At 43.8% G+C, this 27,045-nt stretch overlaps 2 protein-coding genes across 4 annotated transcripts in view; one reads left to right on the forward strand and one right to left on the reverse strand.

Annotated features, from left to right (window-relative positions):
• The window catches only part of LOC142659160 (ficolin-2-like), a 39,218-nt gene extending 31,968 nt beyond the window's left edge, over nucleotides 1-7,250 (reverse strand). For both annotated transcript variants that reach the window (XM_075834982.1, XM_075834983.1), the window contains exons 1-2: nucleotides 7,122-7,250; nucleotides 6,306-6,411 (exon numbers count right to left, since the gene is read on the reverse strand). In XM_075834982.1, coding sequence (XP_075691097.1) covers nucleotides 6,306-6,411; nucleotides 7,122-7,157 — 142 coding nt within the window. In that variant the 5' untranslated portion in view covers nucleotides 7,158-7,250. The remainder of the gene's footprint in view (nucleotides 1-6,305; nucleotides 6,412-7,121) is intronic.
• Nucleotides 1-25,452, forward strand: part of LOC142659158 (ficolin-1-A-like) — a 29,086-nt gene extending 3,634 nt beyond the window's left edge. The window contains exons 2-12 of one of the 2 annotated variants that reach the window (XM_075834977.1): nucleotides 2,007-2,120; nucleotides 2,904-2,957; nucleotides 3,306-3,359; nucleotides 4,049-4,102; nucleotides 6,174-6,227; nucleotides 6,975-7,028; nucleotides 8,384-8,428; nucleotides 10,014-10,141; nucleotides 11,358-11,487; nucleotides 12,658-12,792; nucleotides 24,727-25,452. In XM_075834977.1, the coding sequence (XP_075691092.1) occupies nucleotides 2,007-2,120; nucleotides 2,904-2,957; nucleotides 3,306-3,359; nucleotides 4,049-4,102; nucleotides 6,174-6,227; nucleotides 6,975-7,028; nucleotides 8,384-8,428; nucleotides 10,014-10,141; nucleotides 11,358-11,487; nucleotides 12,658-12,792; nucleotides 24,727-24,986 (1,082 nt within the window). In that variant the 3' untranslated portion in view covers nucleotides 24,987-25,452. The remainder of the gene's footprint in view (nucleotides 1-2,006; nucleotides 2,121-2,903; nucleotides 2,958-3,305; nucleotides 3,360-4,048; nucleotides 4,103-6,173; nucleotides 6,228-6,974; nucleotides 7,029-8,383; nucleotides 8,429-10,013; nucleotides 10,142-11,357; nucleotides 11,488-12,657; nucleotides 12,793-24,726) is intronic. The other variant, XM_075834978.1, reaches the window with a different exon arrangement.
• Nucleotides 25,453-27,045: the final 1,593 nt, after the last annotated feature.

The raw sequence follows: 27,045 nt of genomic DNA on the forward strand, positions 1-27,045 counted from the left end.
TATATATATATATATATATATATATATATATACACACAATATATATTTAAAAAGTTATTTTAAGTAAACCATTTCTGTAAAAAGTTACACAAATGCATATTTTTTAGAATAAGGGTATGTTCACACACAGAGTCAAAAACGTCTCAAAATACGGAGCTGTTTTCAAGGGAAAACAGCTCCTGATTTTCAGACGTTTGTTGTGCCACTCGCGATTTTGCTGCGTTTTTCACGGGCCATTTTTGGAGCTTTTTTAAATAGTCTATGAAAAACAGCTCCAAAAACGTCCCAAGAAGTGTCCTGCACTTCTTTTTCACGGCCGTCTTTTTACGCGGCCGTTTTTCAAAACGGATGTGTAAAAAAACGGCTCATCGGAACAGAACGCCGTTTTTCCCATTGTCAATGGGCAGATGTTTGGAGGCGTTCTGCCTCTGATTTTTCGGCAGTTTTTCGGCCGTTTACGGTCAGAAAAAGGGCCGAAAATAGGCCGTGTGAATATACCCTAAACATTATAAAAATATAGGTCCTAATACATATAATAATATATATTTGGTATCGTCGTGACCATAATAACCTGCACAATAAATTTATAGCTTAATTTATGATAATCGGTGTATGCTGTAAAAAAATAGAAAAACTGCTTTTTTTTCTTCTGTATTTTTGCGAAAATAAAATTTTTCGATAAATGAAATAATAATGTCAATCTAGCAAAAGACTGCACCTTCATAGAAAACTTGTCCCGCAACAAAACAAAGTCTCATACAGCTACGTCGAGAAAAAAGTTATCAACGCCAGGATGAAAAGAGGAAAAAATTTAAAAAAAACAATTACTCTGTCCTTAAAGAGGCTCTGTCACCAGATTTTGCAACCCCTATCTGCCATTGCAGCAGATCGGCGCTGCAATGTAGATTACAGTAACGTTTTTATTTTTAAAAAACGAGCATTTTTGGCCAAGTTATGACCATTTTCGTATTTATGCAAATGAGGCTTGCAAAAGTACAACTGGGCGTGTTGAAAAGTAAAAGTACAACTGGGCGTGTATTATGTGCGTACATCGGGGCGTGTTTACTACTTTTACTAGCTGGGCGTTGTGTATAGAAGTATCAGCCACTTCTCTTCAGAACGCCCAGCTTCTGGCAGTGCAGCACTGTGACGTCACTCACAGGTCCTGCATCGTGTCGGCACCAGAGGCTACAGATGATTCTGCAGCAGCATCGGCGTTGCAGGTAAGTCGATGTAGCTACTTACCTGCAAATGCTGATGCTGCTGCAGAATCAAGTGTAGCCTCTGGTGCCGATGTGGCCGACACGATGCAGGACCTGTGAGTGACGTCACAGATCTGCACTGCCAGAAGCTGGGTGTTGTGAAGAGAAGTGGATGATACTTCTATACACAACGCCCAGCTAGTAATAGTAGTAAACACGCCCCGATGTACGCACATAATACACGCCCAGTTGTACTTTTACTTTTCAACACGCCCAGTTGTACTTTTGCAAGCCTCATTTGCATAAATACGAAAATGGTCATAACTTGGCCAAAAATGCTCGTTTTTTAAAAATAAAAACGTTACTGTAATCTACATTGCAGCGCCGATCTGCTGCAATAGCAGATAGGGGCTGAAAAATCTGGTGACAGAGCCTCTTTAAGTATCATTTTGGTATCGAGGATCGCAATACTACACGAAGTATCTGTATCGAACTCCAAATTCTGGTATTGTGACAACCCTAGTGTAACATAGTATCGAGAAGTCACTTTCCCTTCAGCGCCACCACAGGAAAAATGAAGTATTACAAGGTAATCATTGAAATCAATAGGCTTCCCATGTAATGCACAGATGTGCCGGGTCCTCCAGGGTGAGAGACACTCTTTACAGCTGGGTATAGAGGAGGGTCTTGATTGGTGGACTTCCTTTTATTAACTCAAAAGTCCCTAATAGAGATTTAAAAATGGACACCATCTTTAACTAATAAAAAATTTTTTTACAAGCCTTTCTTTTTCTGTCTTCACAGATGTGAAACTGATTGGTGTTGGGGAATCAGACAAGTTGGCTGTCCTAAGGGGATGCCAAGGGATCCCTGGATTTCCCGGATTGCAGGGATCTGCAGGACCTCAGGGAATTCAAGGTAAATCGAGTACATGAGCAATCCAGTCAATAAGAGAAAAAATGTCTGTTCCCTAATTTTTTATTCTTTGTTTGTATACCTTATCTGCACAGTAAAGTCTTTGGGGCCCATAAATTCTATTGGCTGCCCATACCTATATGAAGGCTGTATGCAATATTTATCCTGGTGACAGGTTCCTTTTAAGCAATTCACTTAGGGAACAAACAGGGAAAGTGTGTTTGTGTGTGTATACTGTAACATTTTCATATATGCCGTTCCAAAATATGCGTAAGAAAATAAGAAATACATTTTAATGCAAAATTATTCACATTATTTCCAACATATATTGTGACAATATATTTGCCTGGGAGACACTACAGCCATTTAAGTCTTAAATACATAATGTATTTTTTGTACTGTCAATCTTTTCTTATGTGTAAGGACAGCTTCACAGCTCAAATGCTGTGTCACATGTCTGACAGCAGCAGAGCAGCCAAATTGTTGTCTGTCTCCAAGGGAAACCAGTAGAATTTTAAAAGAAGCTTTGTATAAAAGTGGAGAAAATTACATCAAATAACTTGAAATCCACAGGGGTAAAATGTTGTTGAAAGTGGAAATTTGCTTCTTAAAGGGGACCTGTCCATTCCTGTGTTAAGAATGATTAGGGTGTTTTACCTTAAAGATTAGTGACGGGAGCTTCTTATTTCCCTCACGCGCAAAGATTCTACAAACCACGAGTTGATATATAAAATCTCTTTCTTACAATCACCTATTTTTTTTATTCATTTATTTATTTTAATCCAGGTGATAAGGGAGCTCCTGGGCAAATGGGAAAACTGGGGCCAACTGGAGAAAAAGGTAATGGGGGAAGGAAAGATTAGTATCACTCTTCTTCGTATGCATTTATATATGATTTTACTCATTTATATTTGATGTAATACTACAGGGCTAAACGTTGCTATGACACGGGTCATTCAATTATTTTTACACTGAAATCTTTTTGGGGCGCTGCGACTTCACTTATGTTTGCTCGGCCCCGAACTCCTTTATTTATCCATGTGTCGCTACTACTTGTGTGGATACCTCATAGATTAGTCACGGGAGCTTCTTATTTCCTGGACAATAATTCTGCAAACCACAAAATTATATGTAAAATCTCTTTCTTTCAGTCAACTGTTTTTTATTAATATATTCCTTTGAATCCAGGTGATAAGGGAGCTCTTGGGCAAACTGGACCACAGGGACAAACTGGAGAAAAAGGTAATGGGGGGTGCAGGAAAGATTTGTAGCGCATTCCTTTGTCTGTATTCAAAGGGTTGTATGAGGTTAGATAAAGATGGCGACTTACTTGCAAAAACAGTGCCACTCTTGTTCATGGGCTGTGAATGGTGTTCATATAAATGGGACTGAGACGCAATACTAGAAACAGCCCATGGACAAGTGTGGCGAAAGCAGCCATGTTTTATCAAATAGGGAAACATGGGGGCATCTGAAATGATATTTATAATAAAGTAAGTCATGCAGCTGGGGGGGGAGCGGCTAGATGTAGGGTGGTGTAAGGGGCACCAATGAGAAGCCAGAAGAGTTGTACCGTCCTGCAGGAACTGTTAGAACTAAATCTTCTATCTCAGGACAAAAAATGTCTAGCTATGCCTACAGTAATTGCTGGGAATGGCATGGCCCTTATAGCCTGCATATAAAAGCACAGCCTTTGTTGATGACAGTCTTGGCTCAGTGTATTTTGAAGTGGTGCGACTTCTTCACTTATGTTTGCTCGGACCCTTACTCTTTTATTTCTCCAAATGCTCCTACTACTTGAGTGCATACCTCATAGATTAGTGACGGGAGGTGCTTATTTCCTGCCCAAAAATTTTACAAACCATAAATTGATATATAAAATCTCTTTCTTACAGTCAAGTATTTTTATTAATATATTCATTTGAATCCAGGTGATAAGGGAGCTCTTGGGCAAATAGGACCACTGGGACCAACTGGAGGAAAAGGTAATGCTATTTTTGTGGCAATGTTGACACCTATGTATGTATCGCACCTCTTCCGATGAGGTGGTGGAGATATATCGATGATATCTTTCTAATTTGGCTTGGTATTGAGCTAAACGACATGAAATTCATGTATTGTTTAACTCTATTGATACGCATATTTAACTTAATTTGACATATTCACATGAGACCGTGGAGTTCTAGATACGAGAGTCGCACTTGATGGAAGCTTACAAACCAAACGTTTAACAAAAAAAAATTTCCTTATGTACGACAGTTGTCATCCTAGAAAACGAAAATAATATCTTAGAGGCAGGAGAATTGTTGACAGTGACAAAAAATTTTTACGGGACACTTAATAACATGATACACAACTTTAAAGAGAGGGGTTATTTACATATGGTTGTTATGACTCTAGACAAGAGAACTATTATAATATATTATAACAGAGCTAGCAAGATAAAAATCGATATAAGAAATTCTCTAGAGTCCCTCTCATTTCTACTTATAATGACCCGAGTGACATCTAAGTTAATTAGAAAGCATTGGCCTGTAGTGAAGGACAGTTATAAATATAGGGAAGAACTGTGCCTTATTATGCCATATAGATGCTCCTCTAATCTAAAATATAAACTGGTAAGGACAGGTGTGGGTTCACATTTAAAGGTTAAACAACGGTCATTTTTACAACCAGCCAAGTTGGGGTGCTTCCCGTGTCCAGGATGTATCAAGTGCATTTAAATGCAGATTGGTCAACTTTATAAACATCCTGCTTCACAAGAGAATATAAGATCAATTATTCTGACAGTATTTTGTACGTGTTATGGTCTCATATAAACTCCTACATGTGGGGGAAATGATATGCGACAAGTAGACTAGACTGAATGTTAGGAAACGTCTGTCTCTTTAAGGTTGCCATGACTACTAGCCTAGCTTCTAGGCGGCTCTGGTTTGAGTTGTAGAGCCAATCTCATTTCTCTGTCTTCTTCCTATCAGGTTCTAGGGTTGAGTATTTAAGTCTGGTCAGTTCTTTCATTGTTGCTAGTGAATTTCTTTGGATTTACAAGTATCTGATCAAGCTCCTGGCTACTCCCTTTATCACCTGACTATTTGGATTCTTGGAACTCAACCTTGTTTTTGTCTTTAGATTAATCCTTTTTCTCACTGATTTGGACATTCTGCTCTTGGCTGGTTTTGACCTCTGCAATTCCTGGTATTCTTCTGCTTTCTGATTTGGAATTACAGTCTCTCCTGGTTGTGTATTCTTTTTCCAGTTACCCTCTGTCTGTCTGGTTTTCCATTCTGGTATTGCCTGCATTGTATCTCTTATCTAACACTGAACTCTGTTAAAACAACTGGGGTTCTATGCAGCCAAATCTGACCTGCCTTGCGGTGGGCTCTGGTGAAGACCATAGAGTAACCTTAGACTCTGCTGATCAGAGTAGTGACGGACTTGAGGTAGTGGATTCCTGCACGCTTTATTTGCACTCTGGGAAAAATCTAAAGTAGTGATTCCAATACACTGATTACCCAATGGACATGATTGGGTAATCGGTAATGAACATTTTTTGTATCATCCACATTTTATGATCTTAGATCTCATTCCCATCTCAAGACGTGGTGGTGTTGGTGGTGGTGATAAATTAATGAGACTCAAAAAAAAGAATGGTCTTAATGTAGAGTTTAAAGTTTCTTCGAGAATGTGAAACTAAGGGACTTGCCCTTCTTGGCGTAGATGATTTTGTGTACATCCTAATCTTAGTGGATATGTGATATGTTTATTGTCATTTTTTTTGTCTTTTTTTTTTGTCTGTTTTGATCTTACGGAGACGGGGATGAGGATGTTTTTTTATATGTATCACGGTTTAGAGCTTGGACAATGCACCTGATTAACGATATAGCTTTTTTGTAAATATATAGTATGATTATATTTAGTGCTTCTACTACTTGTGTGGATACCTCAAAGATTAGTGATGGGAGCTTCTTATTTCCCTCATGCGCAACGATTCTGAAAACCACAAAATTGCTTTCTTACAGTCAACTATTCTTTATTAATATATTCCGTTGAATCCAGGTGATAACGGAGCCCCTGGGCAAACGGGACCACTGGGACCAACTGGAGTAAAAGGTAATGGGGGGGATTTTTTCACCCTTCTTCGTATACATTCAAAGTGTTGTATGAAGTTAGAAAAAGATGGGGGCTTACTTCTAAAACCAGCGCCACTCCTGTTCATGTGCTGTGGATGGTATACATATGAATGGGACTGAGCCGTAATTCCCAACAAAGCCCATGGATAAGGGTGGCATGATTTCTGTAAGAAAGCAGTCATGTTTTTTTAACCTCATACAACACCTTCAACATAAAAAAATTACAATGAAGAAATAGCGAAAGATGGGGGCATCTCATCTATAATGGCATTTATAATAGAATAAGGCATGCAGCTGGGGGGAGGGGCTGGTAAGGTATAAGCCTCAGGTATCAGGTGGCGTAGGGGGCGCCAGTGAAAAGCCAGCAGTGACAGGAGTCGAACAGGCCTCAAGGAGCCGTCAGAACTAAATCTTTTAGCCCCCAGACAAAAAATGTCTATACCTACAGTAATTGCTGGGAATGGCATGGCCCATATAGCCTGCATATAAAAGGACGGCCTTTGTTGGTGACAATCTTGTCTCACTGTATTTTGGAGTGCTGCGACTTCTTCGCTTATGTTTGCTCGGACCCTTTCTCCTTTATTTATCCAAATGCTGCTTCTACCTGTGTGGATACCTCATAAAATAGTGACGGGAGCTTCTTATGTTCCGCGAAAAGATTCTACATATATAAAATCTATTTCTTACAGTTAACAAATTTTTTATTAATATATTCCTTTGAATCCAGGTGATAAAGGATCTGTTGGGCCAATGGGACCACGGGGACAAAGTGGAGAAAAAGGTAATACCGGGGTGCAGGAAAGATTTGTAGCTCCCTTTTCCATATGCATTCATTCAAAGGGTTGTATAAGCTTAGAAAAAAATGGCTGCTTACTTCCAAAAACAGTGCCTCTTTGTTGGTGACGATCATCGCTCGGTGTATTCACCTGATCACGTCTAGATAGAGTAGAATAAAGTATTGTGACAATATATTTGGCTGGGAAACATTACAGCCATTTACGTGAAGTATAAGGTAATAGCATATAGTATAATATGTAATGTGAGGTAATATGAAAGGTTTAAATTAGTTTTCCCATCTTAGACATTTATGGCATAATCCATCAGTAGTCATTGTGATACGCATACGTCATAGCTGGCTCTGTTCTGAACGGAAGCCATGATGATAGTGTGAACAGAGCACCAGCATCTCTCCACTCTGGCTAATACAGGAGGTGTCCTAAGCGGACTGAAGGATCAGACTACATAAGGTTTGTTTGTAGTCTGTAACCATGGAGACACATAGGTCTGTATTTCTTTTGTATTAAATATATATTGGAACAATAAGAAAAATGATTGTCTTTAATCACTTCACAACAATTTCCCAAATCTAGAACTGTGTGATGTTCTATGACAGAATGCAGCATTACAGACCTAGGCTGGTTTCACATCGCCATAAGTCTGCTGCATTTTACCATAGGGTAATCTAAGTTCGATTCAGTGGATCCGCGAGAAGGTGGGTCCGGGATTTATGTCCGTAAGATGAACACTAAAATGCAGCCGGTGAAGCCAGTTTTAGATGTTCTGTTCATTTCAAAATATTGGTGACCTTGTACGTGAAATTTGCCAATGAATACCCAATGTGGATTACTGGCATACAGAGTTAGGCTGGGTTCACACGACCACGTTACGCCCGTAATGGACGGAAAGTATTTCGGCCGGAAGTCCCGGACCGAACACAGTGCAGGGAGCCGGGCTCCTAGCATCATAGTTATGTACGACGCTAGGAGTCCCTGCCTCGCTGCAGGACAACTGTCCCGTACTGTAATCATGTTTTGAGTACGGGACAGTAGTTCCACTGAGAGGCAGGGACTCCTAGCATCGTACATAACTCTGATGCTAGGAGCCCGGCTCCCTGCAGTGTGTTCGGTCCGGGACTTGCGGCCGAAATACGTTCCGTCCATTACGGACCTAACATGGTCGTGTGAACCCAGCCTTATGCATGATAGTTCTGGTCATTACCTACTTGTATAATGTTCATAGCATGTGGATGGGTAAGCAACGAGGCATCACACCTCTGTTATTCGCAGACATAGGGAATGGTTATTGCACCAATGTCTTACATAAATAACCTCACAATCAATTGTCATATTTCTTTAGGAAGCCAAGGAGTAAAAGGTGACTCACACAGACTCGCATATGGAGGTAAGAGAAGGTTATTATTGCAGCCATTCATTTACTAAGTGAAAAAGCATAGAGGTATCAATGGGCAGTTGTAGATCTTTGATCTGGTCTGAAATAGTAGCAGAGTTAGGCTGTGTAATCATCTGCGTTGGAGGCTCCGTCAAAAATCCAAGACAAAATAGCGCAGCATTCAATGCTATTTTTGTCTGGGAAAATTACGGATCCGTCACAGGTCCATCATGGGACGAATTCGTTATTTTCATTATTTGGGTTTTTCTGTTCTTATGACGGAATAAAAAACAGAAATAACAACGTAGATGTGAAAAGAGCCTTAATGATATTATGTTAGCTGGATATAAATGACTGGCCCTCTCTGTTTTGCATCATTTATCTTGTACTGATCCTGAGTTAAAGTCTCCAGAGCTGCATTTATCATTTTGTAGGCTCCGATCTCCCAGCATTCCCTGCTTGTCTTTACATTAGGGACTGTACAGTAATTTGATGTAGGAAGAACGTACTGCTTCCTTGAATTATAGGAGCTCAGCTAAACTGTTAGGAGTGTGTGACAACAAGCTTATTTACAGTATTCAATGACGACCAGCAGAATAGTGAGTGCAGCTCTGGAGTATAATACAGGATGTAACTCAGGATCAGTACAGGATAAGTAATGTAATGTATGCACACAGTGACCCCCACCAGCAGAATAGTGAGTGCAGCTCTGGAGTATAATACAGGATATAACTCAGGATCAGTACAGGATAAGTAATGTAATGTATGAGAAAAAAAGAGAGGAAACCTCCAGCTCACCTGATACGTAGTTTTGTATCGTTGACTGCGCACGGATCCTCGTGTTGGCACACGACGGGTAGACAGCAGTGAAGAAAAAAATTGGGTCCAGCGCTAGTGTGGATAAAATAGAAACTATTTCCAAGTTTTAATAGGTCATGGTTAAAAAGGATCAATAGACTGATATCATGCATTAGCCACGATTAAGGACGCAGGAGGCGTCTGAAACGCATAGGCTCCCCATCGGGTTGATACCCCTCCTTGCACGCCAGGATATCAATCTATTGATCCTTTTTAACCATGACCTATTAAAACTTGGAAATAGTTTCTATTTTATCCACACTAGCGCTGGACCCAATTTTTTTCTTCACTGCTGTAATGTAATGTATGTACACAGTGACTCCACCAGCAGAATAGTGAGTACAGCTCTAGAGTAAAACACAGGATATAACTCAGGATCAGTACAGGATGAGTAATGTCATGTATGTACACAATGACTCCACCAGCAGAATAGGGAGTGCAGCTCTGGAATATAATGCAGGCTGTACAACTTAGTATCAGTACAAGATAAGTAATGTGATGTATTAACAAAACTATTTAAAGGGTAACTAAAGGTTTGACAAACTTCTGACATGTCAATATTATTATTATTATTGATCATTATTATTATTATGATCATTATTATTGTTGTTATGCTCTTTCATCCATGAACTAAAAGATATTCCATGACCTAAACAATTATAAGGCAGCATATACAGTCTCACAAAAAGAAAACATAAAAGAATTTAAGGAACATAAAATTTCCCCATCTTGTTTGTAGTTGCAAAGGACTGTAAGGAGCTGAGGGACCAAGGCATGATTTTCAGCGGGTGGTACACAATACACCCAGATGGCATGAAACCTTTGATGGTGCTATGTGATATGACTACTGATGGAGGAGGTTGGATAGTAAGTTTACAATAAGTATTGCACCTTCAGATGACTTTATTGATTTCTATGCGGCGATCATTACAGTTTCAAAATCATTTAGAAATTGATGGCTCTAGAAACAGGCAAATATACAGAGTTTTGGAAAGAGGAAGAGAAGTTAGAAAGGAAAAAAAATGAAGAATTACAGGGGTTGTCAACTACCGGACAACTGATGACCTATCCACCAGATAGGTCATCAGTATATGATCTGTGGGGGTCCGACACCCGAACCTGCCACCGATCAGCTGTTCCGATTGCCTGCGGGCACCGGATGTCATTGCACAGTGTCCAATGTACGGAGACGGAAGTAGTTGGCTTCGTAAATTGCATAGCGTTCGTGCTGCAGAACTACAGCTCTGCTCCTATTCACTTGACCTGAGCCATCTGCTTCTGGCATGGACAACCAGTACCCGGAGGCAGCTGGAGCGGCTGATCGGTGTGGGGTCCGGGTGTCAGACGCCCAAAGATCATATACTGATGACCTATTTGGTGGATAGGTCATCACTTGTCTGGTAGTGGACAACCCCTTTAAAGGGGTAGAAGGTAAAAGATGTACTAAAAAAGGTTGAAAGGTAAGGTAGGAAGGAAAGGTAAGGTAGGAAGGAAAGGTAAGGTAGGGGGAAAAGGAATGTTTTCGTGGTGGGCAACAGATTGTTTAGCAGTATAGGGAAACTAAGAGTGATCGGTGGGGGTTAATTAATGTAAAATCCCAGAAAACCCCTTTAATGGAAAATTTAGATTGTGTATATAAAGTCCAACTCTGCAGCCACCCTATTTGATTACCGATCCCTTTCCTAGTTAACATGGGCATGTGAGGAGCTAATAAGACAGTGGTAGCCCCGGTTGTATCTTGCCACATTAAATACCCAAGACTCCCTTTAAGCCTATATACATATAATGTATGGTATAACGGGATGTCCTAGATCTGTGGTTGCCATCTTGAAACTTTTACTGAGCACATTGCGATTTTATGTATTGCGATTTTATGTAACCTTCTTTGTAATTTTTTGTCACTAAAGAGCAATACGATAGACAGTCATAAATGGCGTTCTATAGTTGCCTGACAAGTTCAATGGGCAACCATGTGGAATGTAATCTACTCGTGGCAGTCCTGCTTTTGGTTCTGATTTGAGTAAGAGAATATGAAGAAACTGCAGTACAGAGATAAGAATAATAAATCCCCTTTTCTTTCCAGGTGTTTCAGAGACGTGTTGACGGTTCAGTAGACTTTTACCAAGACTGGAAAACCTACAAAAGGGGATTTGGTAGTCAACTTAGTGAGTTCTGGTTGGGCAATGAGAATATTCACCGACTTACATCTAAAGGTAGAGATCAAGTCCTGGTCATTGTATCAATGCTGCAGTCATTATTGCTTTACTGAATTCTTTGTCAGAGTTTTAATAAATGTCCCCAATAATGATCTTAGTGATTTTTCTGATTTTGGCTGGCATGGGGGATCGCATAGAATCTGCTGCCGATCCATCTTATAGTTGAGCATCTGCCAAGGTCTGTAGCAGATTCAGAGTCCAGTGGCTGAAACCATCTGGAAGGAGGGTGATAATAGCAAGAGTATTCAAGTAACAGTTCAGGTTCGGTACACGGATAAGCAGCAACAGGTTGTAGCATGAGGCAGGGGCGTGGTCAGGAAACAATCAAAGTTCGCTACACAAATGACCAACAATAGTGTGTACAGAGGGAGAAAGTAAAGTAGAGGAAGGAAGCTCAATGGTCTGGCCAGGGAGAAGTGAAAGGGCCAGGCTTATATAGGAAGCCAAAAGGGAAGACTTATCAGGCAATCAAGGCAAGGAATCCAGAGAGGCAAGAATCAAGAGAACCTAGACAATAGATTCAGCATTGGAGCTGTCCAGCAGCACCAGTAGCTCACTGAGAAGAGCTACTGCCTGAGACACAGCAGTTTCCAGTTTTCTGGGATATACAGTATGAGTAAATATTCAATGCTTACCCTTCCCTTAGCGCCAATGTTGTGTCTTTAAATGTTTGGAGTGTAGGGATGCTTCGCTGACTTACAAGGTCAGCGGGTAATACCAATGACACAGGATTTGATCCAGGACTTCCTTCCAATTAAAAATAATTTTCTTTATTAGAAATCCATTAATACATGCTGCAGTAAGAGGTCCACATTTTCAGATGCTTATGAGTTTCGAACACACCTGTATTTAGTCATAGCATACACATATTTTGTCCCTAGCATCTGAGATCATAGATATGTCTGACAATCTGGTTCCTAGAAAAACAATAACTAACAACTACAGAGTTGTCAGTCAGCACAACTCTGGCATCCAGTTTGTCTCAGATTAGCCAGGTCTTCAGGTCGAAGTTGTGTGGGCATGGAGCTAATGGATTAATGGACTTCTAAGGACTCATACTATATTTACTTTATCTTTTCCTGTAATAATTTTTAGATTTGGGTTGCCTTTAAATACTGTCCATTGAGTAACCATGTCACTGTCTGATATTTCTTTTTGATCTGATAGGTAGGTTTCAGCTCCGTGTGGATTTAGAGGATTTTGACAATAATCAAACCTACTCCTCATACAAAAATTTCCAAATTGATGGCGAAACAAACTCCTACACATTGCACTTCGGTCAATTCATAGAAGGTACTGCAGGTAAGAGAACCATTTGCACGCCATCTTTGTGTCCTCTACCATTGCCCACATTGAATAAAACAAAGTGTTTGATCAATTGGCTTTCCATTAAAAATTGGTCCTTGAGCGTGTGTCCAAAATGCAGCTAAACTGGAAGGGAAGTCCAAAAAACAATTGCTTGATATCTCCAAGGGTGTAGTTATATGTGGTACAGAGGTAGCAGTTGCACTTGGGCCCTGGAGTCTTAGGGCCCCCAAAAGCTCTGACACAGAAGAAGACGTCAGTGTTAAAAATCACACATGGTAGGTGGGAGCCCTGTTATATAATTTGCAACGGGGGCCAGGAGCGTCAAGTTGCATCTCTGCACGTCTTACCAAACCTTCCAACATTTCAGGTGGTTAGAAAAAAAATGAATTGTGTGAAAGATCCACTTACTCCATATTTTGCAGAAGAGATGTCATGCCAGCACTTCAGATACATGACTTTTGGCACAAGTTTAAACCAATCTTAATAAAGGCTTTACTCTGATTGGTTACATGTCAGATAGCATGGGAGCATGGAGGATGTACTGATATGAAGACACTGGCTATGGCACTTATGATCATGCTGACTCTTTTGGGGAACTGTGGCTGCCACTTAGAGGGATGTGCACCTGGCAGTGGAGTAATGAGCCGGGCATTTATGGGTATGCTGTACCTGGCAGTAGTGCACTGTGTCTGTCCCTTATAGGGATGCTACACCTGGCACTAGGGTACTGTGGCTGTCCCTTATAAGGATGCTGCACCGGGCACTGTGGCTGTCCCTTATAAGGATGCTGCATCGGGCACTGTGGCTGTCCCTTATAAGGGTCAGTTCACACTGAGTTTTTTTACACGTATTTTGACGCGGAAACCGCATCGGAAAACGCGCCAAACAACGGCCGAAAATGCCTCCCATTGATTTCAATGGGAGGAAGAGGCGACATGCCCTATCTTCAGTCGTTTACATATCTCAACTCCCTTTCACACCAATGGGAGGCAGAGAAAGCGTATTTCGCTGCGTTTTTGCCCATCGGCGCTCAATGGCCACGGGCGAAAAACGCTGCGAAAAACACGGCAAACGGTGTGCAGGCAGATCAATATCTTCCTCAAAATTGCAGAATTTTCTGCCTGCAAAAAAACTCAGTGTGAACATAACCTAAGGATGCTTCATTGGGTGCTGTGGCTGTCCCTTAGAGGGATGCTGCATCTGGCACTAGGGCACTGTGGCTGTCCCTTATAGGGATGCTGCACCTGCCACTAGGGCACTGTGGCTGTGCCTTATAGGGATGCTGCACCTGGCACTAGGGCACTGTGGCTGTGCCTTATAGGGATGCTGCACCTGGCACTAGGGCACTGTAGCTGTCCCTTATGGGGATGCTGCAACTAGAACTAGGAAAATGTGGTTGGCACTTATGGGACACCGGCTGTCTTATCGGGCATTGTGGCTCTCACTGTTATCACAAATGCATGTCGCTGGTGGAAAGAAAAGGTGTATTTTCTACTCACCATCAATTCTCTTTCCTTTAGTCCGAGCAGCAGAACCAATGGGGATTTTATCCACCTGGAATATAGCACAGACAGTATCAATTAACTAATTAATTAGGCACCCTATATAGGATATCCGTTAGTTAGCCGCATTGTGTACTACCAAGTAATGACAATACTCAAAGCTTCCTGAACTAAAAATAACAACCTTTATTGGGCAGGAGAGCAGTGCTGCTGGTTGGACTAAAGGAAATAGAATTTATGGTAAATACAAATGACGCGTTCCTTGACGTCCATAGCAGCAGCACCAATGGGGATTTAGCAATTATTCATCTTAGGATGGGTTACTATTAAAGGGAATGTGTCGCTAGAAATTTTTTTTAGTTAAACAGTTAGTGTAGAAATGATTAAACATTGTTCTAATTTTTTTACGAGTCAGGGAATATTATAAATTAGATTCTAATTTATAACATTTCCCAGTGCTGGTCACTAGATGGAGCAATTCCCAAAATTGCAGCATCGGCATATGGTAAAGCAACCTCATTGCTTTATGCTGCAAAATTTGAGAATACTCACTCGCTCTAGTGAGCTCACAGAATCCCCCCTCCCTTATCCTGGCTAGTGCCAGGAGAAAGGAAGGGATTGAATGTCAAACCTCCTACACTGTGTGTCGCCATTTTTTGAGCTAACACACAGTGTAGTAGGTTTACATACAGTAGTAAACACACAGTAAAACATGAACATACATAGAAATAACTTACCTGCTCCTGCCGCCGCCGCTCCCCCCGGTCCGTCCGCTCCGTCTGCTCCAAGTGCTTGCATTAGAACACAAGTCCGGAAGCCGCGACCGGAAGTAGTAATCTTACTGTCCGGCCGCGGCTTCCGGTCCACAAGAAAATGGCGCCGGACGTCGCTCGGCCGAAGACCTTCCATTTGGACTGTGTGGGAGCGGCGCATGCGCCGTTCCCACACAGACGGCGTACAGCATAGTGAATGGAACGGGTCCCGTTAGCATTCTCTATGGGGCTGTATGTGCCGTATTCCATGTCTGTATGTGTCGTTAATCGACACATACAGAGATGGGAAAAAAAATGCCAGCCCCCATAGACAAGAAAAAGTGCAAAAATAAAAAAAAGTAAAACACAAACACACAAATAAATAAAACATTTTTTAATAAAACACTAAAAGCAAATTGATATAAAAAATTTTTTTTTCGCGACACCCGTCCTTTAACCGCAGACTCTAACACCACTCAACCAAAGGCTTCTTCCCCAGCTCTTCTGTTGTCTAGTCTATAATGATATACAAACATATGAGGTGTAATCCATGAGGCAGTCCTGTAGAGCTGGTCAAGTGGAACATAATTTCTCTCGGCCCAAGACGTGACACTTACCTGAGTCGAATGGGCTCTAATAGGTCATGGGGCCCGAAGTCCTGCTTGGTTATAGCAGATGGTAATCACTTCCCTTGTCCATCCTGACAGGGTTGCTCTAGGGATCTTCCTCTCCTCTACTTCTGCCATGGAAGGAGATAAAAAGATGATCCAACCTCCTAAACTCATCAGTGCAAATCAGATAGACTTCCAAAGCCCTCGAACATCCGAGGAATGGAGTTTTTTCTCTTCCTTTCAGGAGGGAACTGGGTAGAAGACAGCAGTTAAATTTTCTGGTTAATATTCTGGAGTGAAGGCACCGTAGGAATGAAGGTAGAGTTATGAGCAAGACCCGGCCTTGGAGAAAAATGAGATAAGGTTCAACAGCGCCCAATGCCTGTATCGCACTAACACGTTTTGCAGACATTATAGCCACCAGGAAACAGACCTTGAGAGTTAGATGTTTTATGTTAATGTTCTGCAAGGATACAAAGTGGGGATAACAAAGCCTGTCCAAGACAAGAGAAAGATCCCATTTTGGAACTGGATCAGAGATGGTAGGCCAGATTTTCTGGACGGCTTTGATAAACCTTGTATTAAGGCTTCACCTGACAATTTCTTCCCAGAACTGCCGACAAGGCAGAAATCTGCACTCTGATCATGGTAGGTTTAAGGCCCCTGTCAACCCCACTTTTGCAGAAAACTCAGGATATCCCGGAGAGAAGGATGTTTTGAAAAGACCTGTTTGTTTTTGCACCCTGACAAAAGCTATCATAATCCTTAGATAGGTCTTGTTTGTGTTCCTACCTCTGGGTTGTCCGAGGTGGTCATTAATATTCTCCTACAGTCTAGATTCCCTCTTGTCTTGGACAGGCTTTGTTATCCCCACTTTGAATCGTCAGATGGAGACAATCGAGGTGTGGACAACATCGGCTGTCCTGTGACACCAGGTGTGGAATCAGGGGCAGTCTCCAGAAGACTCCTATGCTCATGGTCATTAATTGAGAAAACCAGACTCCCTTCGACCAGTATTCTTACGTGTCGATGGCCGCTGTCATAAGACCTTCATCATGACACGGATAAGCACCCGTTTGGGCTTGCTGAGATCTTGGGCAGCATCCTGAATCTTCTTCAGTTTGTCTGGAGGAAGAGATATCACCATTGAGTTGGTGTCCAAGATGAAACAGAGAAACTGCTTTGTCTGCGAGGGAAGAATATAGGATTTCTCCCAATTTATGAGCCACACTAGAGACTGGATGTAGGTAAATATAGTGTGCAGATGTGTCTTCAAAACCTCTGCAGATCTGGCCTTCACCAGTCAGTTCTCTAGGTAGGGAACAATCGTGATCCCTTCTTCTATCAGACCTGCTAGCACTGTGACAACAATCTTTGTGAAGGTGTGCGGAGCCGATGAAATTCTGAACAGGAGCGAGGTGAACTGGAGATGATGCAGCTCCCCTTTTATCCACACAGCAATACGTAGAAATCTTTTGTGGTCAAGATGGATGGTGACATGCAAATACGCATTGTTCATGTCTATAGTGGCAAGGAAATTGTAATGGCAGAAGGAGGTGAAGGGAACAAGTGAGCCCTAATCTACCCACCGCCCTGTCCCTGCCTACTTGCAACGACCCGCCCTAGGCGACGGGGTACAACTGGGCGGCGGTCCCTACGCTGTCTAAGTGCAAGGGGGTACAAACAGGGAACACGCAAGGGAATACAGTAGCCCACGGAACGCCGCGAGGAAACGGAGCGGGAAAGAGCCAGTCAGGATCAGGAAGTAGTGGAGTATACAAACGGGAGCACGGAGCAGAAGCAAGCCAGGGGCAGAGCAACGCAGGATAAACGGAACTGAAGCAAGGCAGAAGCACGGCAGAAGCAGGCTGGAGCAAGGCAGCAGTGGGGCCAGGAATCCAAGAGAATAACAAGCAAGGAGGAAGAGAAAACGGCAGGTATAAATGGACAGGGGGCGGAGCTAACTCTGACTGACCAGGCCGCGATAGGCTCTCCCACTCCTGAGCCTGCCACCCTGATTGGTGGGAGCAGGTGTCAGTCTCAGAGGTCTGGCCTCAGGTGTCGACTGATTAATCCTGGGAGTATACCCAGACATAGTGCCTGGCAGATCCTTTACAGTACTCCCCCCTTTATGAGGGGCCACCGGACCCTTACTAAGAGGACCCGGTTTAGTGGGGAAGAGAAGGTGGAACCTCGTGATCAATACCCCAGCGTGAACATCTCGAGCAGGAACCCAGGTCTTCTCCTCCGGCCCGTATCCTCTCCAATGGACCAGGTACTGGAGGGAGCCCTGGATCATCCTACTGTCCACAATCTTGGCCACCTCGAATTCCACCCCCTCAGGGGTGAGAACGGGAACAGGAGGTTTCCTCGAGGGGGACCAGGACGGGGAGCAGCGTTTCAGGAGGGAGGCATGGAAGACGTCGTGCATACGAAAGGATGGGGGCAGCTCCAGACGGAAGGATACAGGGTTGAGGACTTCAATGACCTTATAAGGTCCAATAAATCGGGGAGCAAACTTCCTGGACGGGACCTTAAAGCGCAAGTTCCTCGACGACAACCACACAAGATCCCCGACGACAAACCGGGGGTTAGCAGAACGTCTACAATCAGCCTGAATCTTTTGTACGCTCTGGGACGCCTCTAGGTTCTTCTGAACCTGGGCCCAGACTGTGCACAGTTCCCGATGAACGTCCTCTACCTCGGGATTATTGGAACCACCAGGGGAAACGGAGGAGAACCTAGGATTAAACCCGAAATTACAGAAAAACGGGGAGACCCCTGACGAGTTACTGACCCGGTTATTCAGGGAAAATTCGGCGAGGGGAAGGAATGAGACCCAATCAAATTGACAGTCAGAAATGAAACACCTTAAATATTGTTCCAGGGATTGGTTAGTCCTTTCCGTTTGGCCATTAGTTTCGGGATGGAAGGCGGAGGAGAAGGACAGATCAATCTCCAATTTTTTACAAAAAGCTCTCCAAAATAAGGAAACAAATTGTACCCCTCTGTCCGAAACGATATTGACTGGGGCCCCATGGAGACGCAAAATGTGTTTCACAAACAAACAAACGTCTTGGCGTTAGGTAGTTTCTTAAGGGGCACAAAGTGGCACATCTTGCTGAAGCGGTCTACTACCACCCACACCACCGACTTGCCCTGAGATGGAGGCAAATCGGTGATAAAATCCATGGAGATATGGGTCCAAGGTCTCTGGGGAATGGGCAAGGAACGTAGTAAGCCCGCAGGTCGGGACCTAGGGGTCTTGGACCTAGCACAGACCTCACAAGCGGCGACGTAAGCCCTAACGTCTTTAGTCAACCCAGGCCACCAATAGTTTCTGGTAATGAGGAGTTTGGTACCCAAGATGCCAGGATGACCAGATAGAGCGGAGTCATGGTTTTCCCTGAGCACCCTTAGCCGGTATTGCAGGGGGACAAACAGTTTGTCCCCAGGGAGGTTCCCGGGAGCTGAACCTTGATCAGCCGCGATGTCAGAGGCTAAGTCAGAATCAGTGGCAGAAACAATTATACCAGGGGGTAAAATACAAGCAGGATCCTTCTCAGAAGGAGGATTAGCCATGAAACTACGTGACAGTGCATCAGCCTTAATATTTTTGGACCCAGCCCTATAGGTAACCAAGAAATTAAATCTGGTAAAGAATAGTGCCCAACGAGCTTGTCTAGGATTAAGCCTCCGGGCAGATTCTAGGAAAACCAGATTCTTGTGGTCAGTAAGGACCGTTACCTGGTGTCTGGCCCCCTCCAAGAAGTGACGCCACTCTTCAAAAGCCCATTTAATGGCTAAAAGTTCGCGGTTGCCAATATCATAGTTACACTCCGTGGACGAAAACTTCCTAGAGAAGTAAGCACAGGGGCGGAGATGGGTGAGGGAGCTGGTACCCTGGGACAAGACGGCACCCACTCCCACCTCGGACGCGTCAACCTCCACAATAAATGGCTCCCTTTGGTTGGGCTGAACCAGCACGGGGGCCGAGATAAAGCACTTCTTGAGGGTCTCAAAAGCCTGGACGGCCTCAGGGGGCCAATGGAGGACATCAGCACCCTTGCGAGTGAGGTCCGTAAGAGGCTTAGCGACGACCGAGAAGTTGGCAATAAATCTCCTGTAATAGTTAGCGAATCCCAAAAAACACTGTAGCGCCTTCAGGGAGGCAGGTTGGACCCATTCCGCCACAGCCTGAACCTTGGCAGGGTCCATGCGGAATTCATGAGGAGTGAGGATTTGACCTAAAAATGGTATTTCCTGTACCCCAAACACACATTTTTCGGTCTTCGCAAACAGATTATTTTCCCGAAGGACCTGGAGGACCTTCCTGACATGCTCCACGTGCGAGGACCAGTCCTTGGAAAACACCAGTATGTCATCAAGGTACACTACAAGAAAATTACCCAGGTAATCTCTCAGGATTTCATTAATAAAATTCTGGAAGACGGCAGGGGCATTACACAACCCAAAGGGCATGACTAGGTATTCGAAATGACCTTCGGGCGTGTTGAACGCAGTTTTCCACTCATCCCCCTCTTTGATGCGGATAAGGTTATACGCCCCCCGTAGATCGAACTTAGAGAACCATTGGGCCCCCTGAACCTGATTAAAAAGATCCGGAATCAAAGGCAGGGGATACTGGTTCCTTACTGTGACCTTATTCAAGTTCCGATAATCAATGCACGGCCTAAGACCACCATCCTTCTTCCCCACGAAGAAGAAGCCAGCACCTACAGGAGAAGTCGAGGGGCGAATGAAACCCTTGGCCAGGCATTCTTGGATATACTCCCTCATAGCTTTACGTTCAGGACATGAAAGATTAAATATCCTCCCCTTAGGAAGCTTGGCATCAGGCACCAAATCGATGGCGCAATCGTAATCTCTATGAGGGGGCAACACCTCGGAGGCCTCCTTAGAAAACACATCAGCGAAGTCCTGAACAAACTCAGGAAGCGTGTTTACCTCCTCCCGGGGAGAAATAGAGTTAACCGAAAGACATGACATCAGGCATTCACTACCCCATTTGGTGAGATCCCCAGTATTCCAATCAAACGTGGGATTATGCAGCTGCAACCAGGGAAGACCTAATACCAGATCGGACGATAATCCCTGCATCACCAGTACAGAGCACTGCTCCAAATGCATGGAGCCAACACGGAGTTCAAAAACAGGAGTATGCTGAGTAAAATAACCATTAGCAAGAGGAGTGGAGTCGATACCCACTACGGGGATAGGATAAGGTAAATCAATAAAAGGCATCTCTAGAGACATAGCAAATTCCACAGACATGATATTAGCAGATGAGCCCGAATCCACGAAGGCACTGCCAGTGGCAGACCGGCCAGCAAACGAGACCTGAAAGGGAATCAAAATCTTATTGCGTTTAGTATTAACGGGAAATACCTGTGCGCCCAAGTGACCTCCCCGATGATCACTTAGGCGCGGAAGTTTTCCGGCTGCTTATTCTTGCGCCTGGGACAGGTGTTCAGTAGATGCTTGTCGTCCCCACAATAGAAGCAGAGACCATTCTTCCTGCGAAACTCTCTACGTTGTCGAGGGGACATGGAGGCCCCGAGTTGCATAGGTACCTCCGAGTCCTCCGTGGAAGAGCGAGGAGACGGGACCTCGGGGGGAATCGCAGGGCAGTCAGAGGGGAAAACATTGAAACGTTCAAGCTGACGTTCCCTGAGACGTCGGTCAAGTCGTACTGCTAGGGCCATAATCTGGTCTAGGGAGTCAGAAGAGGGGTAGCTAACCAGCAGATCCTTCAGGGCGTCAGATAATCCTAACCTAAACTGGCACTTTAGGGCCGGGTCGTTCCACCGGGAAGCTACGCACCACTTTCTAAAATCAGCACAGTATTCCTCAACAGGTCTCCTACCCTGACGTAAGGTCACCAGCTGACTCTCGGCTAAGGCAGTCCTGTCAGTCTCGTCGTAAATGAGACCGAGGGCAGAGAAAAACCGATCAACGGAGGAAAGTTCAGGGGCGTCAGGAGCCAAGGAGAAGGCCCACTCTTGGGGCCCTTCCTGGAGTCGGGATATAATGATACCCACCCGCTGGTTCTCGGAACCTGAGGAGTGAGGTCTTAGGCGGAAATAAAGTCTGCAACTCTCCCGGAAGGAGAGAAAAGTCTTACGGTCCCCTGAGAACCGGTCAGGTAACTGGAGGTTGGGTTCTAAAGGTGAGGTGAGGGGTACTACAAAGGCAGCGTCAGACTGATTGACCCTCTGAGCCAGGGCCTGGACCTGTAGGGAGAGGCCCTGCATCTGCTGGGTTAGGGTCTCAAGGGGGTCCATTATAGCGTCAGCGTAGAAGAAATGGTAGACTAGGTAAGGGCTTGTTATTATGTAATGGCGGAAGGAGGTGAAGGGAACAAGTGAGCCCTAATCTACCCACCGCCCTGTCCCTGCCTACTTGCAACGACCCGCCCTAGGCGACGGGGTACAACTGGGCGGCGGTCCCTACGCTGTCTAAGTGCAAGGGGGTACAAACAGGGAACACGCAAGGGAATACAGTAGCCCACGGAACGCCGCGAGGAAACGGAGCGGGAAAGAGCCAGTCAGGATCAGGAAGTAGTGGAGTATACAAACGGGAGCACGGAGCAGAAGCAAGCCAGGGGCAGAGCAACGCAGGATAAACTGAACTGAAGCAAGGCAGAAGCACGGCAGAAGCAGGCTGGAGCAAGGCAGCAGTGGGGCCAGGAATCCAAGAGAATAACAAGCAAGGAGGAAGAGAAAACGGCAGGTATAAATGGACAGGGGGCGGAGCTAACTCTGACTGACCAGGCCGCGATAGGCTCTCCCACTCCTGAGCCTGCCACCCTGATTGGTGGGAGCAGGTGTCAGTCTCAGAGGTCTGGCCTCAGGTGTCGACTGATTAATCCTGGGAGTATACCCAGACATAGTGCCTGGCAGATCCTTTACAGAAATCTCCCTCATCTAGAAGTGCTAAGGCAGACCGAACTGTCTCCATTCTAAATCTCTCTAAACACCCCTCCCTATGGCGGGTGCTGACATAATACTAATACTCTCATATCTATCATATCTCTGAAATCTTGAATTGACCATTCTAGGAGGACTTGTTTTTCATGGCGGAATTTGGGAGTGGAGAGGTACCTGTCTGAATGTCTGGAGGAGAATTCTATCCAGTAGCCCCATCTTATGGTGTTCAGCACACAAAGTTCCTTTATTGATGACAACCATTGGGGTAGAAGAAGTATAGTCTCTCACAGGAATTTTCTTGGCATTAGAAATCCAGCTTTTTCCCAGAAGACATGTTGCCCCTTCCCCGACCTCCAGAATGTCTGTAGCCTGATCTCTGGGCACCAGAAGATGAACTACCTCCTCTTCCCTGTTTACTGGATATAAAATTCCTCAATGAGCCACGAAAACTAGACCTCCACTTACGATTGCCTGTATGTGGAAGGGATTTCCCCTTTTTGTCCGACAGGTTCTCCATCAAGTATTATAACTCTGGCCCAAAAAGCCTATTAGTCATATACTCCTTGGCACAGAGGGAATTCTTTGAGTGAGTATCTGCCCACTACGATTTAATCCAAAGACCTCTTCCCCCGGCAGAGGAGAGAGCCATAGCACGAGACCCAAATCTCACTTGCTGGATTGCTGCATCACACAAGAAATCAGATGCTAAAGAGACCTGCCTAAAATATTTAAGAATTTCATCTCTGGACACCCCATTGTCGATGTCTTCCTATATCTGGAGTAGCCATGACCCCAGGTTTTTAGCAGTGACTGACGAGGATAGGGATACCTTGGCTTGGGCAGAAGCAAAATTGTACCCTCGTTGGACAACACTGTAAATGTGAAGATCCATTGGGCTCATGGAAGTTTGACCCATCCTCACTCGGAATCACTGTGCGCTTATAGGGTCTCGCTATGGCTACGTCCAGCTTGGGGGGCTCACCCCACCCCTTCTTTTGCTCCTCTTCAATGATAAACATGGTCTTAAATCTCTTATTCAAAATAGGACCCTTTTCAGGTGATTTTCATTCATTGGACATCAGGTTTATTACTACTGAGTCCACTTTGAAAGCTCTGACTTTCCTGGGAAGACCATCATCCCCCACGATCTCAGTCTGAAGCCACTCATTCGATTTAATCGCCTTAAACAAAAAGAGACATCTTAATCCAATGGAAAGCGACTAATCTCCTGGTTATCATCTGACTCGGAGGTAGAGGTATCAAACCTCGTCAATAATTTTGAATTCTTCCCCAAACAATAATTTCTGAGAAGAGGATCTTGTATTGTCCCTTTGCATATTACCTGGGACCTGAGAAGGTACCTTTCCTGCAGGTTCCCCTTGCTGACATAAGGATTCTTGAAATTCTGGGAGTGAATCGCTCGCAAAGTTTATCATCCATAGCAGAATGTTCCTGTTGGATATTGGATGATCTTCCAAGGGAGCATCATTGGACCTGCAGTCCGCACAGAAAACATATGTGCCATCTGGTGTATCACGTGCTCTGCAAGTTAAATATCTGCGCTTTGTAGACGCCTTCCTCCCAGCGGAGCCTCTATCCCCAGAGATTGGACTACTTCCCAACATATCCTGGATCTTCACTGTCTGACCTTCCAAGGAAGACAAGAAAAAAAAAAAACAAATCGGCCAGCTAGCGGATATCCTATACAGGGTGCCTAATTAAACAAGTAGTTAATTGATACTGTCTGACCTATTTTCCAGGAGGATAAAATCTCCATTGGTGCTGCTGCTATGGACGTCAAGGAAAGGTATGGGGGTGTTGTACCTATTTTTGATTTCGATATTGGTGAGAACCTGCTTACTGACAAGACAAAGATACATTGGTTCTAATACTTTCATTTGAAAGATCTGGAAGACGTCTCTAACCCAAAGTCATTACTGTTTTTTTGCATGTCTCAGAATGCACAAGTTAGCACATTATACTGTAATGTGGGCTGTACAGATACTCAGGGCTTCCGATGGCCGCTCTTCTTTATAGGAATACACTTTAGGCTGGCACGTCTATGTGATATCTGTCTATCATGGTATATTTTAATACTCTTCTCTCTTTGCAGGTGACTCCCTAACTTACCACAAAAAAGCAAAGTTTAGTACACACGATAAAGAAAATGATCAAAGTACCGATAATCACTGTGCGGAAAAGTATAATGGCGCCTGGTGGTATTCCAACTGCTATCAATCCAATCTGAATGGCCTGTATCTGCGGGGAAAAATCTCTACTGAAAAGCTTAAATACAGTGGAAATTCCTGGGAAACATTCAGAGGGCATACTTACTCATTAAAAATGTCAGAAATGAAATTCCGTCCTGAATAGGTTGAATAAAACAGATATAGGGTCAGTTCGCACAGAGTTTTTTTACACGGTTTTTGACACGGAAACTGCGTCGGAAAATGCGCCAAAAAATGTCCAAAAAAGCCTCCCATAGATCTCAATGGGAGGCGGAGGTGTTTTGTTCCCGCGAGAAGGGACATGCCCTATCTTCGGGCGTTTACGTCTCTGACCTCCTATTGACATCAATGGGAGGCAGAGAAAACTTATTTCGGGCCGTTTTTGCCCGTGGCGCTCTCTGGGCGCGAGGGAAAAAGGCCGCGAAAAACGGCATGCAGGCAGGGCCAAATCTACCTCAAAATTCCAAACGGAATTTTGAGGCAGATTTTCTACCTGCTAAAAACTCTGTGTGAACCCAGCCCTATATTGATTTTATGTTTTACATTGGATTTCAAAAATCATTCTCTAATTTCTATTTTGGACAAATTTACAATAAAAATGCAAAAACTGAGGAGTTGTATGATTGTTATGTATATACTGCAATTCTGACATTGGTTTTTTATTTAATTTTTTACATCGCTCACCGTGTCGGTTAAATAATGTCATCATTTTATAGTTCGGGTCGTTATGGACGTGGCGTTACCAATCATTTGTAGCTTTTTTTTTGTGTATTTTATAATATAGCATTTTGGTAGGAGGGGGTGTGGATTTTTTTCATCATATTTATTATTATTAACTTTATTGATCTATTTTTTGCTTTCTCTTTAGTCCCATTATGGGGCCTAACTAGGCAAACTTTTGCAGATTTGCTGCAGATTTTGACAATATCTTTCAAGCCAAAACCAGGAACGGAACCTAAACAGAAAATAAAAAAGATATAGAGGAATGCCTTGTAGGTCTGCTCTTCTGGACCCAAACCTGGCTTTGGCTTAAAAAAGGCAAGCAAAATCTGCAGCAAATCTGCACTGTGTGAACAAGGCCTTATAGTACACTGCAATATTTCTGAATTGCAGTGTATTATACCTGTCAGTGTATAACTGACAGTCATTCTATTAGGCCCTGCCTCTGGTAGTGCCTAATGGGCATACACTGTTGGCAGACTTTAGTGCCTTTGTTAGGCCTCCAGCTGCCATGAAAACCATTGGCACCCCACGATCGCATAACTGGGTGCCGATAAGGTAACAGAGGGAGCCCCCTTCCTCTGAAATCACTTAGATTCTACAACCGCTATTGATGGGACTCCCCCACCGGACTTATGACACAGAGCTGCGAAAAAGGCGTATGGGCGGTCATTAAGGTGTTAAAGCGACCCTTCGGGTCAAAGCAAAACTTTCACTATTCATGGCGATTGTGTAGTAAACATACCATGTGCCGCAGTTTGTCAGTCTTGGTGCCATCTTTCCTTGTATGTAAAACGGCCACCACAGTCTCAGGCATTTTACATACATGGAAATGGGCCACCAAAACAGACAAGAAGCGGCAACATCTTTCAAAAGGGGGGCAGAAGGTATGTTTAATATACATTTGCCATGTAAAGTTAAATTTTTATTTTGAATGTCGCTTTAATGTTTCTAAGCCAAGTCTCCCCATACTGAAATAAATGACAGCAGAGTACTCCCAAGGCTATGATCATACACTGTGCTGCACATTCAAAGTACAGCATGAGGCTAGTGAGAGTGCCCCCTACAGCAGTGTTTTCCAACAAGGGTACCCCAGAAGACAGACACAGCAGAGCTGTCACTTCTAATACAGGGAAGAAAGGGTTCCCGGGGAATGTACACGTTGTTCAGGGTTTCCCCCATGGTGGTAAGGATGGCAAGAACTGCCCTAGGACCATGGAATCCACCCATTGATATACATTTATCCGAGGTTGAGAATCTAGGGTACTGTATATATATATATATATATATATATATATATATATCACCTACCAGACACTGATACGTCCAGTCCAGCTCTCTGCACCGTAGATCTTGCTTGATAGTGCCTGTAATACACAAATAGAAGAGCTTCACAGACGAAGAAGACTGGCAAAAGGGACGCCCGAAGTACGTCTGAAACTTAGTCGTGTGAACCCAGCCTTACAGTGGGCCTCTTCTTAAAG

The sequence above is a fragment of the Rhinoderma darwinii genome, chromosome 8 (assembly GCF_050947455.1).
Source record: "Rhinoderma darwinii isolate aRhiDar2 chromosome 8, aRhiDar2.hap1, whole genome shotgun sequence".
Classification (NCBI taxonomy): domain Eukaryota; kingdom Metazoa; phylum Chordata; class Amphibia; order Anura; family Rhinodermatidae; genus Rhinoderma; species Rhinoderma darwinii.